The sequence below is a fragment of the Geotrypetes seraphini genome, chromosome 7, assembly GCF_902459505.1.
Source record: "Geotrypetes seraphini chromosome 7, aGeoSer1.1, whole genome shotgun sequence".
Classification (NCBI taxonomy): Eukaryota; Metazoa; Chordata; class Amphibia; order Gymnophiona; family Dermophiidae; genus Geotrypetes; species Geotrypetes seraphini.
This window is the reverse complement of record NC_047090.1, coordinates 72,064,193-72,079,307: the sequence shown is the minus strand read 5'-3', so window position 1 is coordinate 72,079,307 and position 15,115 is coordinate 72,064,193. Positions and strand designations below refer to the sequence as shown.

The 15,115-nt window shown below is 40.8% G+C and overlaps 1 protein-coding gene across 1 annotated transcript in view; it reads left to right on the top strand.

Annotated features, from left to right (window-relative positions):
* SOX5 (SRY-box transcription factor 5) overlaps positions 1 to 15,115 on the top strand; it is an 845,257-nt gene that overhangs the window by 495,618 nt on the left and 334,524 nt on the right. The window contains 1 exon segment of the mRNA XM_033953468.1: positions 9,362 to 9,448. Coding sequence (XP_033809359.1) covers positions 9,362 to 9,448 — 87 coding nt within the window.

Sequence of the window (15,115 nt, the reverse complement as noted above, 5' to 3'; positions counted from 1 at the left end):
ACTCCGGTCCTCGAGAGCCGTATTCCAGTTGGGTTTTCAGGATTTCCCCAATGAATATGTATTGAAAGCAGTGCATGCACTTAGATCTCATGCATATTCATTGGGGAAATCCTGAAAACCGAACTAGAATACGGCTCTTGAGGACCAGAGTTCCCTACCCCTGCATTACATCATCCAGTGTTACAGAGATATATTTGACTTTCTCAGATTTATCAAAATTGAATACCATTTCTGGCACCAGTTGCTCTCCCACAGCTTTCTCGGTGAAAACAGAGGTCCATACTTACCGTATTCATTCACCTATCACTTGTCCCCGTACACAATCACTCCATCTACTCCTGGCATATCAACTACTCCCTCTCCTGTATTCAACCAACCATTTCAACTAATTATAGGACACCATTCATTACAGTATTTCCCCACACTCAGCCACACCAATTCAATCATTCCAAACTCAGAGAGTCTCATGTTCCTAAATTGGAAAGTCCATGAAGATGTTCTGGCATCAAGGTCAAGTCTCCTGTGGTGATATCCTTCTCCACCAGATCATCAGTCTCATCTACTGCTTTTTCCTTGTCCATATGCATCTGATGTTCTTCGTGATCTTCAGTCTATTCTCTGCCACTGGTATCCCACTAGCCTCTGCTGGATAGAAGCTGAAACTCCAGCCTGTTGAGACCCCTCAGGTCTTCCTTGCTTAAAAGGGTTTGGGCCTCTGTCAGTGATGACACTCTCTTATGTACAGTCTGTTAAAAGTCATTAAAAGTAAAAAAAAAAAAAAAAGACCAAATGGAAAAGTCCAATGATACCACATGTTCTCCTGGGTTAACTCATGGGTCACTTCTCTAAATGAGAATTTGTTATAAAGTGTTGTCCATAGTGCAAAGACCTTGTATGGGTCAATTCCTTTAAATTTTCACACTCTTTGGAAGGTATATCAGCCTAGCAGAAAATTAAGATCTGAAGGAGGGATGAAATTGATTTCCATGAAGGAAAACAGTGTTCGATATGTAAAATTTAGAGCATCAATGCTCTCTATTGTTAGAGTGAAGCTCTGGAATGCCCTCCCTAGAATTCTGAGGATTTGTACTGATCATCTAAAATTTAAAAAGACGCTAAAAACACAATTATTTGTTGATGCCTTTTTATGAACTTGCACTAAAGAATGATTTAGCATCAGTATGGATTGAAGAGATTTTTAAGGATCTTGAATCCTTGTAATTTACCTACAGAGTTGTGCTTAATTGTTGGATGTGTAGATATTTGTAGTGTCGATTTTAAATGGAGTATATTAGATTAGATTATGATGTTTTTGAAATATATTACATGTGCAATGTAGTGTCTGATGAAATATTATGAATGTTTTATATGGAAACCCATTAGCTCAAGTGGTTTAAATATTTTAGAAATAAATAAATAAGCCAAAGAGAGACCACCCTTTTAGGTGGCTCTATCTGGCCGGCAAATTTAGCTCGTGAACCGCTGAATATTGGCAATGACTGGTTATGTCACGCAACATGGCCAGTCATCATCTATCTCCCATTGAATATTGCGGGATAGCCAGCTGTGTGCTATTTAGCTGACCAGGAGCCATTCCTGACCAGCTAAATAGCACTGAATATTGGGCCCACAAGGCCGAATTCTGTATAGGATGACCGGTCTCAGAAGACGACGGGCGTCCTATATAGAATTGGGCCTAAGGCTGCCTAAAATAAACCCAATTCTGTAACCGACGTTTATGTTGCAGACACTGGTTAGAGAATTGGATTATTGTAGACATGGCTGCTAAGCTTAGCGTGGCAAGGGATCTCCCTGCAGCCGCTAGTCCCTCCCCCCGAACAAATGCAGCAAGAGGGCTATCTGATCCCTCCTGCCGGAATACCCACCCAAATGAAACTGGCAGGAGGGTGCCTAATCCCTCCTCCTGCTGGAACCCCTCCCCCACCCTCACCAAAGATATCCTGATTCCATCCCACCCTACCCCTTCCCACCCCTCATAACCCATCCACAGACCCCCCCCCCGCTAACCTTGAATGATGGCCAGCCACATGGGTCTTCCCACCAGCCAGCAGACCCGCCTCCATCAAAATGAGGTGGGCCTGCCCCAAAATGAGGTGGGCCTGCCCCCCTGGTGAATTGTGGGATGCACCAGGGAGGGGCCTATGGCCTGATTGGCCTTAGGAACATGAGCTAATTGGAATCTTAGGCCTTACGTCCCTCTCCGGTGCATCCCACAATGCACTGGGAAGGGGCAGGCCCATCTCATTTCGACGGAAGTGGGCTTGCTAGAAGGTCGGTGGAAAAACCTGTCCAGCTGGCCATCATTCAAGGTTAGCAGGCGGTAGGTCCAGGGAGGGGTGGGGGGTGTGCTGGCATCAGGATTCTACAGTGGGAGGTTTCCAGCAGGAGGGATTAGGCACCCTCCTGCTGCTTTTGTTCTGGGGTGGGGGGTGTTCCAGAAGGAGGAATTAGGCACCCTCTTGCCGGTGATCTTCAAGGAAGGGTGGTGGGGGGTGTTCTGGCAGGAGAGATTAGGCACCCTCCTGCCGGTTTCATTCAGGGGGTGGGGGTGTTCCGGCAGGAGGGATTGGGCACCCTCCTGCCGGTTTCATTTGGGGGGGGAGGGTGTGGGGGTGTTCCAGCAGGAGGGATTGGGCACCCTCCTGCCAGAGATCTTCAGGGCCAGGTGGGGGATGTTCTGGACAGGAGGAATTGGGCATCCCTCCTGCCACATTTGTTCAGGGGGGGGGGAGACCGGCAGCCACGGCCACTAAACTTATCACAGTAGGGAGATCCCTTGCCGCAAAAAGTGTAGCGGCCACATCTACTTACAATGTAGGCCAATATTTTACTGGCCAATGTAGGCGGCCTGCATCGGGAGGTTTTTTAAAAAATAACAAACGTGCATCCCAATTGGCTGGTTAGACAGCGGTAGGATGCCTACCGCTGCCTACAATCGGGACACCGTTTGCAGAATCCAGGCCACAATGTCCAAGGTAACCAACCAAGTAGTTTCAAGCACAGCCTCCAAAGTTTCTAAAATCTGCACTGGATGAGTTGAGTCTTTCATATATGACAGAATATGTTTTCCTTCAGGTTGTAAAAATGTATTAATAAATTGAGACAAAGATTTCAAGATCGATCATTGCATAGATACAATGCATCTCCCTAGGGGATGGTCTATACTAAATAAAGGTGGATGGGTGGTGTTTAAATAGAACATTGAACTCTTTCATAGTCAGCATCCTAGATTTCAAACCAGGCTTTAATATAGATCAAATCAATTCACTCAGTTTAGATTCAGGATCCCCATCCAAACATCGATAAGAAGTTCAAGTTTCAAGTTTCAAGTTTATTAGGTTTTAATATACCGACCATCAAATAAATATCTGGCCGGTGTACATTACAATAAAAATATAAGAAAGGAAGAGGAGTTAATATATTCAATATTTAGAGGTACAGACAGTGTATATTAAAACATAGACTAGACAAACTTGATTGTGAGGGAAGAGGTTTGTGGTAGGGTAAAGTTACAATGTTGAGAGAAAATGGAGAAAGAGGGGATGGGAAAAAAACATTTGGGTGGGGAAAAGTCTTTGAAATAATTTTTTGAAGTTAAATAATTAAAAAAATGACTGAGAAATAGATACTAAACTGAAATAAATGCATCACGGAATAGAAAAGTCTTTAGGCCTATCTTAAATTTATCCAGTTGTTGTTCGTCACGAAGAGGTTGTGGTAAAGAATTCCATAGTGTTGGAGCAGTAACAGAGAAATTTATTTTCCGTGTGTAATAAAAATTTTTAATAGAGGGAATCAGAAGAAGATTTTGATTTGTGGATCTCAGAGTACGAGATGAACATTGTGGGATGAGAAGTTTATGTAGAAATGAAGGCAAATGAGAGGATTTTATTTTAAAGGTCAAGAGAATAATTTTATATGTGATTCGGTGGGCCACAGGAAGCCAGTGGGCATCTTTCAGAATTGGAGTGACGTGATCATATTTCCCTAGTTTGTAAATGAGTTTTATTGCTGTATTTTGAATCAATTGAAGACGTCGGATTTCTTTTTGTGGGAGACCGTTAAAAAGGGAATTACAATAGTCTAGGTGAGAGATGATCAAAGAATGAACCAGGATTGTGATTGATTCGGTCTGTAAGATTGAAGTCAATGAACGAATGATACGGAGTTTATAGAAACAAGTTTTTATTATAGAGCTGATGTGATCGTGGAATGATAAATCTTTATCTATAATTACCCCTAAAAGTTTTATTTTTGTTTCCATTTGGATAGGAACTGATTTAATAGCTATTTTTTCCGGTAAGGATTCAGTATTTTTGGTTGAGAATAATTCCATCAAATTCCATCAAATAACTGACGAGCTTTCAATTCATAATAGCATTGAGACTGAATAATTGTGGCACCCCCTTTTTGTGCCCTCATGATGAATACATTTGCATTCACCTTTAGTTCATTCAGCACCATGGACTGGTCACTATTTAAGTTTGAAAATGTCATAAACTTAGGGGCAAAACACTCAATAACTTCCAAATCCCAAAGTACCAAATCTCTATAGGTTGGCACTAGTGAATTCAAAGCATCAGAGAGTGACCAGCGAGATACAGGTTTATTCCTTGACAAGAAAAGAACAATTGTTGTCCTTGGGTAAGATGGAGGTGAAGTAGCAAAGCGACATGTTCAGTATGGGTCTCAGGGATTTACATGTAAAAAATTGGGGGATATATTGAATGATATTTAATTGATATATGTTGTTCATTTACCATGCTTCTCGTCTTGGGCGGTGGCTGGGTGGGGCGGGTGGGGGACGGTGGCCAAAAAAGACAACCTAGACATCATTGGGGTTTCTGAAACATGGTGGAATGAAGAAAACAAATGGGACGTAGCACTGCTGGGATACAAACTCTATTGCAAAGACAGATCCGGTCAGAAAGGAGGAGGAATAGCCCTATACATAAAAGAAAACATACACTCGACCAGAGTGGACACAATGGCGACGAACAACAAATTGGAATCAATATGGGTCAAAATACTAGGAAGGAAAGGGCCCGAGAAAAAGATGGGCCTGTACTATCGTCCACCTGGGCAAACCGAAGTAACCGATGAAGAAATGAAAGCCGAGATGAAGCGAGAATGCAAAAGCGGTAACACGATTGTTATGGAAGACTTCAACTATCCCGAGATAGACTGGAGTCTTGGAATCTCACAATGCGCTAGGGAGACCGGATTCCTGGAGGCTATACAAGACTTCTTCATGGAGCAGCTTGTCAGAGAACCAACGAGAGGGATCTAATCCTTAATGGGCTAAGAGGACCTGCAAAGGAAGTGGAAGTAGTGGGACCGTTGGGAAACAGCGATCACAATATGATCAAGTTCAAAGCTGAAGTAGGAATAACGAAGGGAAAGAGAACCACAGCAACAACTTTTAACTTCAAGAAAGGAAACTACGAAGCGATGAGAGTAATGGTAAGGAAGAAACTTAGGAACAGCTCAAAGAAATTGCAAACTGTAGAGCAAGCATGGACCTTATTCAAGGACACGATGAGCGAGACGCAAAATCTGTATATCCCCAGATTTAGAAAAGGACGCAAAAATAGCCAAACAAAAGACCCGGCGTGGATAACTAAAGAAGTGAAGAAAGTGATAAGAAAAATTCATTCCGGAAATGGAAAAAGGACAAAACTGGGGAGAACTGGAAAGAGCACAGGAAGCATCAAAAAGAATGTCACCTCATGGTTAGAAGAGGAAAAAGAGAATATGAAGAGAGGCTAGCCAGGGAAGCACAAAATTTCAAACCGTTCTTCAGATATGTTAAAGGGAAGCAGCCGGCAAGGGAGGAGGTGGGACTGCTGGATGACGGAGATAGGAAAGGAGTGGTGAAGGAGGAAAAAGAAATGGCGGATAGACTAAACATGTTCTTTTCGTCAGTATTTACAAAGGAGGACACATCCAACGTGCCGGAACCTGAAAAAATCTTCAAAGGAGATCAAGCAGAAAAATTAACATCCATGGAGGTAAGCCTTGAAGACATACACAAGCAGATAGATAGATTAAAAACTACAAATCTCCAAGCCCGGACGGAATCCACCCTAGGGTATTGAAAGAACTAAAGGAGGAAATAGCGGAACTACTACAGCAGGTTTGTAATCTATCCCTGAAAACAGGCGTGATCCCGGAGGATTGGAAGATAGCTAATGTTACACCCATCTTTAAAAAAGGATTGAGAGGTGACCTGGGGAACTACAGACCAGTAAGTTTGACTTCAGTTCCGGGGAAGATGGCGGAAGCGCTGATAAAAGACAGCATTGATGAGCATCTAGAAAGGAATAAACTGATGAAAACAAGCCAACATGGCTTCTGCAAGGGAATATCGTGCCTAACCAACTTTACACTTCTTTGAAGGAATTAAACAAATGGACAAAGGGGACCCAATAGTCATCGTATACTTAGATTTCCAAAAAGCCTTTGACAAGGTACCCCATGAATGCCTACTACAGAAACTGAAGAACCATGGGGTGGAAGGACACTTACATAGATGGATCAAAAATTGGTTGGCGGGTTGGAAGCAAAGAGTAGGAGTGAAGGGCCACTACTCTGTCTGGAGGAGGATCACGAGTGGTGTTCCGCAGAGGTTGGTACTCGGACCACTGCTGTTCAATGTATTTATAAATGATCTAGAAACAGGGACGAAGTGCAAAGTAATAAAATTCGCAGACGACACCAAACTATTTAGTGGAGTTAGGACTAAAAAGGACTGTGAAGATTTACAAAGGGACCTGAACAAACTAGGGGAGTGGGCAACGAGATGGCAGATGAAGTTTAATGTAGAGAAATGTAAAGTCTTGCATGTAGGAAACAGAAACCTGAAGTACAGCTATAAGATGGGAGGGCTGGTAATGGGTGAAAGTACCCTAGAAAAGAACCTGGGGGTAATAGTGGACAAGACAATGAAGCCGTTGGCACAGTGCGTAGCGGCCTCTAAGAAGGTGAATAGAATGCTAGGTATAATCAAGAAAGGTATTACAACCAAAACAAAAGAAGTTATCCTGCTGCTGTATCGGGCGATGCTGCGCCCGCATCTGGAGTACTGCGTCCAATATTGGTCGCCGTACCTTAAGAAGGATATGGCAATACTCGAGAGGGTTCAGAAAAGAGCGACGCGATAGATAAAAGGTATGGAAAACCTTTCATATGCTGAAAGATTAGAGAAACTGGGGCTCTTTTCCCCAGAAAAGCGGAGACTTAGAGGGGACATGATAGAGACTTACAAGATCATGAAGGGCATGGAGAAAGTGGAGAGGGACAGATTCTTCAAACTTTTGAGAACTACAAGAACGAGAAGGCATTCGGAAAAATTAAGAGGGGACAGATTCAGAACCAATGCTAGAAAGTTCTTCTTCACTCAGAGGGTGGTGGACACCTGGCATGCGCTTCCAGAGGGTGTGATAGGACAGAGTACGGTATTGGGGTTCAAGAAGGGATTGGATAATTTCCTAAAGGAAAAGGGGATAGAAGGGTATAGATAGAGGATTAATATACAGGTCCTGGACCTGATGGGCCACTGCGTGAGCGGACTGCTGGGCATGATGGACCTCTGGTCTGACCCAGCAGAGGCACTGCTTATGTTCTTATTTGATCTCTCTCTGCTGTCTGGGGGGAGGGGTATTGGAGAATTGTTTGTCAGGGACATTGTTTTGTTTGTTTCTCTGACAAGTATTGTTTGCTGTTTTATACATTTTTTATGTATTTTGGATGTAGCTACGTTGTTGTATATTTCTATCTGAAAACCAATAAAAATTTTAAAGATTAAAAAAAAAGAAGAAGAGCTTAGCATCTGAAGGATAATCTGGTGACTCAGATGACTTCTGTGATGAAAGTAATAGTTCTACAAAAATGATCATTTGAGAAAGGGGCCTTTTTGAGGGAAAAGGAGATTTAAAAAAACTGGGGAAAGAACAATATCAAGAGCAAAGCAGAGTAGAGGAATGAGAACAAGACCCAACCAATAGCGTCCCTAATAATCATTTCAGGAAGTTGTTTACTTCTCAAATTCAGCTTTTTTAATTTTGGCCAGGGATTTGTTCCAACACCCAGCTTTGATTTTTTTCCACTTGTAGATTGCCTTGCTTGTTTTTTTGAAAAAATGTCAATTAAAATTGCTTTTTTTTTTTATAATTCCCCAGATCCTGATATCTCTCTCTTTAAACCTGTATCTTGCTGGTCACTTCCTGATGTTGTGAATTTATTAGTGTCAACATAAAGAGATTTGTTACTTCAGGATGTGGAAGTTATTGAGTATTTTGTTATACTGGGTCCCTCCATTTTCCACCCTCCACAGTAGATTTGTTTTGCATGCTATCTCCAGTATCTGGTCTGCCTAAACTATCAAATAAAGAGGGAAAAAAATCCTTTATTTGGAAGACTGACTTTGCATTGTGCATCCCAGAATGCACCTGCTAAGGTTTGGCAGTGCCATTTTCCAAGTTGGAGGGATGACTTGGGGGCCTAAATGGGAGGGAAGGGGTATGTGGTGATGTTAGAAACCATAACTAATTTTTTGGTAGGGTCCATTAGAATCTGGAGCTGTTTTCATGGGATGGGGTTGGGAGTAGTGGGTCCAAGAGATACAATGTCTTTCATTTCTTTTTCTTTTTTTTTTTTTTTGGGGGGGGGGAGTAGAGAGGGATCGAGGGTTGGTGAGTGGAGCTGTCACTGGATTGAGAGGTCATCTGTTGGGTTAGTAGAACAAAGGGTCATCTTTAAGGGATAGGTTCTGATAGGCCGGAGAGCAGGCTATTAGTATTTCTGTTCCAATGCACAGCTACGTAAGGGTAAGCTAACCTTTCAACGCCTCCTTAGATCTGGCTTTTAGGTTTCCGCATTGTGCTCACCTTAAAGTTTTCTGCAGCAATTTCAGCCTGGGAGAGGAATAGCTAATAGCCTCTTTACCATCTATTAAAATATTCTGTGCGCTGGTGCATAACATGAGCTATTGCTTAAGGCTTTACTTTCTCATAAAGCTCTCATTAATTGTGCACTTTCACCCACAATAGCTTTCTGCCTTGATCCCACAGTTTGCAAATTGACTCTGAATTTGACAGAACATCTACTTCACCCAGGAGCATATGCATGAAACTGAGTATCAATGAATTTGTAGCTAAGCTTCTATGATAGCCAGATATATTCAGAATTATCATTTTTATTTGTATGGGGAAAAAGTGATTTTGACCCAATAGGTCTTTTATCTGTTTGTTGATGAACTCATTCGGAACCAGAGTTCAGGAATGCTATTCCTTGAGACTACATTGATTTACTTTTATTGTTTGTTTTTTCATTTTCTCAGACACACCTAGTATTGAAAAGCTGTTATCAAAAGACTGGAAAGACAAACTTCTTGCCATGGGATCAGGGAACTTTGGAGAAATAAAAGGTAAGATCATTTATGTCAATGTATACATCCAAAGTGAGATATGAAAATGATAAAAAGTACAAGGAGTCGCTGAAAAGTTCTTAGCCCAACCAAGAAGAGAATGATGTGAAGCCATGGAATTTACATGTTATTACATACTTTTCTTCACCCTTTTCATTTCAATGATATGAAATGAAACAAAATACTGTGTTATCTTCTCTATTTAATATGGGTGGGCTAAAAGAAATATGATAGATGTCTATAAAATACTGAGTGGAGTGAAAAGGTAGATGTGAATTGCTTCTTTACTCTTTCTAAAAATATAAGCAGGCATGCAATGAGACGACTAAGTAGTAAATTTAAAACAAATTTGAGAAAATATTTCTTCACTTAAATGTAATTAAAGTCTAGAATTTATTGTCATAGAATGTGGTGAAAACAGTTAACTTAGGAAGGTTGTAAAACGGTTTAGAGACAATTTCCCAAAAGAAAAACAATCCATGAGCTATTATTAAGAAGGACATGGGAAAATCCACAGCTTATTTCTAGAGTGAGCAACATAAAATTTGTTTTACTTGCTGGACGTGGACTTGGATTGGCTACTGTTGGAAACATAAGCATCGGAATGGAGGGGGGGCAGAGGGGCCATGGCCTCCCCAAAAATTGCCTGACATTATGGGGATCAAACAGGGTAGCTGCCCTATCTCCCACCATAGCCTGCAAGTGACTTTGCCCATGTTCTGGGGCTCTAACACTGCGCATGCCATCTTCCTGACCCTTCTCCAATGAAACCAGAAGTTACATTATGAGAGGGGAGGGAGGAGAAGCAAAGCTGGCAAGCACAGTGTTAGAGCCCCAGAGCATGGGTAAAGTTGCTTGTTGGCTAGGGCAGGGAGGAAGGCGTTCAACTCGCTGCTCCTGCTTGTTTCAGGCTAGGGCGGTGTCAGCAGGAGATAGGACAGGGAGGCAGGTGTTCAACACGCTGCTCCTGAATGTTTTGGGCCTTCCTCGCTGCCAGGTCCTGCCTTTGCAGAAACAGAAAGTAGATGGGACCCGGCAGCGAGCAGGAGCAGTGAGTTGTGAATGCTGCACTACGATAGGGAAGGAGGGAGGAGGGATAGAAGAGGAAAGAGAAATGCTGCTGCTGCACCCAATTGGGGAGAAGGAAGACCAAGGAAGGGAGAGAAGAGAAATGAGAGATGCCAAGTCTTTTTTTTTTGGGGGGGGGGGGGAGAAATGCCTCTGCACCCAATTGGGGAGAGAAAGGGAAAAAGGGAGAAGGAAGACCAGGGAATGGGGGGTGGGATAAATACTGCTGCTGCACCCAATTGGGGAAGAGGGAGAAGGAAGACCAGGAAAGGGAAAGGAGAGGAACGAGAGATGCCAAGTCCATGGGAGGGAGGGAAAGGAAAGGACATACCAGACCATGAAGGGGAAGGGAGGGATGCTAGGGCATGGGGGGAAGGAAGGAGACAGATGCCAGACCAGGGAAAAGGAAGGAAGGAAAGAGAGGCGATGCCAGATAATGGAGGGGGGAGATGTCAGGGCATGGGGGAAGGAAGGGAAACTGAGACAAATACCAGACCAGAGGGAAAGGAAGGAGCATGGAAGGAGGCATGGGAGGAGGGAAGGAGATAGAGATGCTCAGACCATGGGGTGGAGTGGGAAGGAAGAAAAGGAGAAGAGAGAGATGCCAGAGCATAGGGGAGGGAATGCAGATAGAAAAATGGAGAGGGGGTGAAGCTGAAATGAATCATGTACAAAGGAGAGAAGGAGCACAGGATATACAGTTTATTGAAGGGACATAGAAAGAGAGAAGATGCCGTATGGAAGAGAGGGCGGACACTGGATGGAAAGGGCAGAGAGGGTGGACAGTGGATGCAAGGGGCAGAGAGAGGGTGGACAGTAGATGGGGTAGAGGGAGAGGGCAGAGACTAGGTGGAAGGAGCAAAGAGAAAGGGCAGATGCTGCATGGAAAGGAGAGAGGACAAATGCTGCATAGAAAGAAGAGTGAAGAGAAGATTAAAGCAGAAACGACAAAAGGTTGAAAGAAATCTTTTTGTTGCTTTTTGTAGAATCAAGTATATTGTAACTGTACTGATAAAAATTTATAAATAGGAAATTGAAATAAGGCAATTTGGGGGGGGGGGGGGATTAAATCCCTTTCCTCAGGTCAGGACAGGATACCATAACAGCAGTATATTGTACTGTCCTGAAGAAAGATTTGGCCTCTGAAAGCTAATTGAAAAATTGATTAGTTCAATAAAATTGTATTTTCTTATTTCTCGTTATTTATTTTATTTCTAATTGTTAATTTGTAAAGTGTTGATTATTTTGTATCAGTTTTTTCAAATTTACCATTACTACTACTACTATTTAGATTTACTGTCTTCATATTTTGCACAGTATTAGGGGACATGTGTCACTGTTTCTGTGGTATAAGTAAATTACATTGTTATCATATTTAAAGGGCCAACTACATATCTGAGTAAACGCCTTTGAAAATGGCCCTTTTAAACTGTTCTTGAAATGCATAACCATGAATAATAATATTATGGAATGAATTCTAGAAATTATAGGTGCTATTTACAAATATAAAAACTGGATTTATATGTGTAAAACATCATATACAATACTTACAAGTTGCTATGTTTTTGTTCTTATTATTTTTATAACAGTTTCAGATACAATTAAAACCGCAATAATGAGCATAGAACATTGAAGGGGTATAAATACACAAGGGTACAATATCTCAGTGTACATTCTATATAGAAATGAAAGATCTTATGCAAAAGTGATTGTTTATTCCATCATATTAAGCAAAATAGGCCAAGTTTTATACTGATAGTATATTCTACTTTTACTGTTACAGCCTTATATTTTCTTCCAAGGCAAACCTAACTATACTTGTCATGAAAAGTAACATTTGTGTTATCTTTTATCAGCCTTATTGTCACTGTCATCAATATATCAAATAATATGATGTTCATTATTATTATCAGAGGAGTCTTTTTTACCCCCCCCCCCAATAGAAGGTATAGTATGTAAAAAAATTTTTTTAATGTGCTTTGCTTAAGTAATGCATTATTACACATCTTTTGACCTTAATATCAAGTTCAAGTTTATTAATTTTAATATACCGACCATCGAAGGACACCTGGATGGTTTACAATGTTAAAAAAATAAAAAGTTAAAATTAAATTATTATGCCCCATTCACCTATAAGCAGACGCCTCCAGCACACCTAAGTCTCGTCCACCTAACTCAAGCCTACCTAATGCCCAACTCACACTCAAAAGTAGGCATGCTTTTGCAAGGAGTCCTCTTTCCACTAAAAAATAGAGGATTTAGTATGCAATATATATATATATATTTTTTTTTTTTTTCCAAATGCTTTGATTGAGGAACATAAAGGCTAAAAGAGGAACTGGACAAGTGTTGAAGGCCTATGTTTGATATTTATCCTAGAGAAATTACTACTTGTAAATCAAGATGATATATGTAAGCTTGGCTTTGGAATTGGCATGCAGTTTACTATCTGAGTGTGTGTGGTGCAGTGATTAGAACTACAGCCTTAGCATCCTGACATTGTTGGTTCAAATCCCCCACTGCTCCTTGTGACCCTGGGCAATCAGAACAGAAGAGAAATATGGTAAAGGAGCCAAATTTAAATACCACATAGGATATAAATAGTATATAGGTAAATAAAATATAAAAGTGGTGCCAGCATTTTAGTGCATATAATTCTAATGTAAAAATCCAGCATAAAATTGCCATTCTAATGACATCATAAAGCTAACACACGATAATGTTATAGACATTATTAGGTGAGTAGCGACTCACGCGCATGTGCTGCACTCTGCGCCAAGAGATGCTTAGGAGTAATAGCAATCACACATATATTACCAGTTCAATATTAATTAATTTATTAATGTTAATCTTACATGTCTCAGAAATCATATGTGTGATGGAGTCCCATCAGGCGTGAAATTTGCACCTCTCCTGATGGTCTCTCCGAGTCTATACTGGTCCGTTCCTTTTATATTGTTCAAAAGCCAGTATGACATCACACTTGTTAACCAATCCATTAACAGAGGCTGTCCTTAGATTTGGACAAAGGAAATTCCTTTTACATAGTTTTTACATAGAAAAACTATGTAAAAGGAATTTCCTTTGTCCAAATCTAAGGACAGCCTCTGTTAATGGATTGGTTAACAAGTGTGATGTCATACTGGCTTTTGAACAATATAAAAGGAACGGACCAGTATAGACTCGGAGAGACCATCAGGAGAGGTGCAAATTTCACGCCTGATGGGACTCCATCACACATATGATTTCTGAGACATGTAAGATTAACATTAATAAATTAATTAATATTGAACTGGTAATATATGTGTGATTGCTATTACTCCTAAGCATCTCTTGGCGCAGAGTGCAGCACATGCGCGTGAGTCGCTACTCACCTAATAATGTCTATAACATTATCGTGTGTTAGCTTTATGATGTCATTAGAATGGCAATTTTATGCTGGATTTTTACATTAGAATTTACACTCAAAAGCAAAGATTTTAAAGTCATATTTTTGTTTACATTAATTTCTGAATATGCAAAAACATTTTATAACATAGCCAAAGAAAAACTTTAAATCTAAACCTGCTTATCTGTTTCAAGAGAGCTTGCATTTACCTTCAATAGTGCAGATGTTGAAAAGTTTATGTCCCTGTTAGCACAGAAAAAAAGAAGGGGTTATTCCCCCCTGCTCTGAAAAACTGGCAGTTTCAAGTTTCACTGACACACAGACTCAGAAAACCCCAGACCCCTTCCTATGCTGAAGATTGGTACAGCGTTTCTGATTCTAACTATTTCCAGATGTTGCCTTAGGATTTCTCCTTAGAGTTTCTTCAGGTTTAAAATAGATAAAATATTGGAAATTAAGTACACACCATTCTTTCACATATCTTTCATACATCATTCATTCGGGGCCCCATTCACACACAACACAATATATTACATTCATACTTAATACATGTTATATCTCAGTTTGGAATATGGAGTCTAATATTCTCTTCCTAACCGGCCTAAGCACATCTGTTATCAATTTGCCCATGAAGCTCAAGGTGGGAAAAACAGACAGAACAAAAGACAGACAGAGAGAAAATCACTAACACGAAATGGAGTCACTACCTCAAGATGGAGTTCTTAATATCTTTCTATGTATCATGTATATCCTGATTTCCTCTATGTTCTGGCTTAATAGCGAAGTACATAAAAAGAATATTATTATGCTTTTCCTTAATATTCCTTAATCTATAGTGTGTTTTTCTGGCCTTGGCTTCATCCATATTCAGATTTTTATTCACCAACTTTTCGTATGCTTCTATTGGGCGTGGCCTTAACTAACACATATGCTTGTATCTAAGTAGAGTTACCCAGAACCATATGAAAAGCAGGCGTTTTTGTAGAAAAAACTCCACAAAATACTTCAGCATCATGTCCTGCACTATCCATTCCATTAACGTACCACAGCTATCGCCCCCTACAGTCCATGAGCCACTGTTCATAGGACATCCATGTAATGCCTAAAAGGCGATTCTGCAAAGGACATCTAACAATATAGACACGCTTAGATTCACTCAGCACCACTGAGCACGATTCTCTATAGTGTGTCTATGCATTATAGAATTGCGC